At 34.9% G+C, this 3,293-nt stretch overlaps 1 protein-coding gene across 1 annotated transcript; it reads left to right on the top strand.

Annotated features, from left to right (window-relative positions):
• Window positions 1–493: 493 nt before the first annotated feature.
• LOC114168982 (secoisolariciresinol dehydrogenase-like) lies at window positions 494–1,607 on the top strand. Its single transcript, XM_028053987.1, has 2 exons — window positions 494–608; window positions 713–1,607. Exons 1-2 carry the CDS (start codon window positions 568–570, stop codon window positions 1,482–1,484), a joined length of 813 nt encoding a protein of 270 aa, XP_027909788.1. The 5' UTR covers window positions 494–567; the 3' UTR covers window positions 1,485–1,607.
• Window positions 1,608–3,293: the final 1,686 nt, after the last annotated feature.

Raw genomic sequence — 3,293 nt, 5'->3', positions numbered from 1 at the left:
TTGGACTTGTATGAATATGAGTTTATTTGGATTTTGTTTGAAACTTCTGATAGTCTATTTAGACCTTCTATCAATTCTTTAATCTAACTAATTTGGCTCATACTTGGCATCAAACTGGCACTACTTGGACCTTCTTCCTAGTCTAGGATGACTTGATTCTTTGACTGAATCAACTTGATTTTCGACTTGGATCGACTCGACTCAATTATCAACATGATCGACTATTTTTACTTTTGTTACCGTTTTGAGCTTGTGAAACTTTTCTTACAAGAGTTTTTTCATCACGTTTTTTTTTTGGCTCGGATTCATGTATACCGAGTCCTATCTATATATAGATCAAGCCAAAAGTGACAATTCTACGTTCTGTACACATAATATTTAAACAAAATTATCTTAAAACGAAATTCAATTACTTTATTTAAATAAAATATTTAAAACATGATGAAAATTTAATTACAATTTATTTAAATATCATAAATCTCTTTTGTATAAATATGAGAACGGGAAGAAAGGAAAACGTACCACACTTCACAGAAGAAGGTTGAAAAACAGAGAACGGGGAGAGTCATGGGAAGTGCTTCATTAGTCTTCGCTGCAGTTGCCAGAAGGTATCTCAACCCAAAATCCCTTCACCATTTTCTTTTTTGATATATTGAAACCAATTATCCATCATTACTGTGATTTGATTTGTTAAACACAATTTGGGAAACAGATTAGAAGGGAAGGTGGCGTTGATCACAGGTGGAGCAAGTGGCATAGGGGAGAGTACGGCGAGACTCTTGGCCAAACATGGAGCCAAAGTAGTGATCGCCGATATCCAAGACGAGTTAGGTCACTCAGTTTCCAAGGATATAGACTCCTCCATCTACGTTCACTGCGACGTCACAAAAGAGGAACACGTGGAACGTGCCGTGGACACCGCCGTTTCTAGGTTCGGGAAACTAGACATCATGCATAACAACGCAGGGACCATAGGAGCGTGGAACCCCAGCATTATGCACAACAAAAAGTCCGATTTCGAGGAGGTTATTAACGTCAACTTGGTCGGTGCCTTCCTCGGAATGAAACATGCGGCGAGGGTAATGGCCCCTTTTCGACGTGGCAGCATAATCGCCACCGCGAGCGTGTCTGGCCGCTTAGGTGGCGTGGCTTCGCACGCTTACACGTGCTCGAAGCATGGCATTGTGGGACTGGTGCGAAACGCTGCAGTGGAGCTTGGACCCTTGGGAATACGTGTGAATTGTGTGTCTCCTTACGCGGTTCCGACGCCGATGAGTAGGAATTTTCTGAACACCGATGATGAGGGGATTGCTGCACTCTATTCCAATCTGAAAGGTGTTACTCTGAAAGCCCAAGATGTGGCTGAAGCTGTGGTTTACTTGGCGAGTGATGAGTCAAAGTATGTTAGTGGGCATGACCTTGTTGTCGATGGAGGCTTCAGTGTGATGAATGCTGGTTTGTGTGCGTTTGGGTCATCTGTGTAGAGCTTTTTTGTGGTTTTGGTTGTTCAATCGTTGTGTTGAATAACATTCACCAGCATACTTCATTAAGTTGTGGTTGTAATGGTGCTGAAAGTGATTGAGGGTAAGCCTGCTTTGTCTTCTTATTAATATGTTTGTGTCCTTTGACTACTACAACACATGGTGATTACTTTTATAGTAAAAACAAAACAAAAAAACAACGATGAAAAACGTTATTTGACAACGTTACTACCTTTTATATTGAATAAAGTACGAAATCAACTTGTCCCTTAGGGCATCAACTTGATCAACTTGAATCTTTTAACCTAAGCATACTCAAAATGATTCTTTCTAAAAACTTTTATATATGAATATCATTCAAAAAATCACTCTTAAGTTTCTTTTATAATTGATTTAGTATGAAGTTGAACATATATATAAAAATTTAAAATACGCATCATTATTCAACCATACTTATAAGTCATGGATCATTGATTTATGCGATTATCCTATAAACGTGATTGGGTCACCAAGCAGATGCAAACCAAATTTAATTTGTTTTATCCATTTAATAATAATATATATATTGAAAAGTCTCTTATTTAATTTCAAAATTATCTTTAAATATAATTTTTTTCCCCTAAGATATTTGTGTATTCACGTATGCAACCACCCAAGACTCACATATCCCACATGCACACACATAACAGGTTTTTCACTCATTTATTGTGCCTTTTTATTTCATTACATGTCTTTGTATAAGTCGTGGTCCTAGGAAGCGACTTCATAATAATCATAATAAATGTCATATGCTATAACACGACATGCTCATAAAATAAAAAATAGTGTACCAAGGACACAACTTTCCTTTGAAGTTGTGGACCCTATGCACAAGTTGCAATTTGTTTTTTTATATCACAAGTCATGTGTTGTGGACACAAATTGTGCACAACTGGATGAAGCCATTGCCATTAGAGATGACTTTCCATTTTTAATTTCTATTTGAAAGTCAAGATGGAGAACACATATTTGGTTGTATGGAAGTCGTGATAAATGGATACAACTTTTGTTTTGTTATCATTTTTTAAATAAGGATGTGTGATAGTCGATGGATATACGACACAACTACAAAACAATTATTTATTATCTTCCAAATATTTTTTGTTTATTATCTTTGTCTTTTATTTCTTCTTTATTGTCTCTCTTACAAACACGAAAAAAAACTTAAAGCTCATTAAAAATTGATGAAGAAAAGTTGAAATGGACCAGAAATATGTACGAGGGAGGGAAAAGAAAAAAAAAATTATAAAATGGAGATTGTTGGATAAAAACAAGTAAAGTGAAAGTTAAATTTTTATATTATTTGATTTTATTTTTAATTTATATAAGTAATATTAATTTTAAAAACTCATTATTATCTTTTTTCTATAATTTGTTTTTTAATAAATACTTATGGAGAAGTTCATATGTAGATACACCATCTATGTAGGACTAAGATGCCAAATTTGTGGGTAATTGAATTGTGTATGATAGATTTTGGAGAATAAATTGACTATACATGAGATGGATTGTAGCTTTGTTGGATACCCACTACATATCACACATCTTCTTTTAAAAAAAAAAATAACAAAGGAGAAGTTGGTCCAATGATCACAACTTTTATCCAACAAAAAACGTGTATTCAAGTCACGACTCTTAATTAGAAATTAAAAGTTGAAAGTCATCCTCGAATGCCAGGACTTCAAAGGAAAGTCACTCCCAATATTTTTTAATTTTTTGAGCATGTCGTTGCCAGAACACATGATTTCTATTATGACTATTATGAAGTCGCTT

This window comes from Vigna unguiculata, chromosome 11 (genome assembly GCF_004118075.2).
Source record: "Vigna unguiculata cultivar IT97K-499-35 chromosome 11, ASM411807v1, whole genome shotgun sequence".
Lineage (NCBI taxonomy): Eukaryota > Viridiplantae > Streptophyta > Magnoliopsida > Fabales > Fabaceae > Vigna > Vigna unguiculata.
Note: the sequence above shows the minus strand (reverse complement) of the source record. Positions and strands in the feature narration are given on the sequence as shown.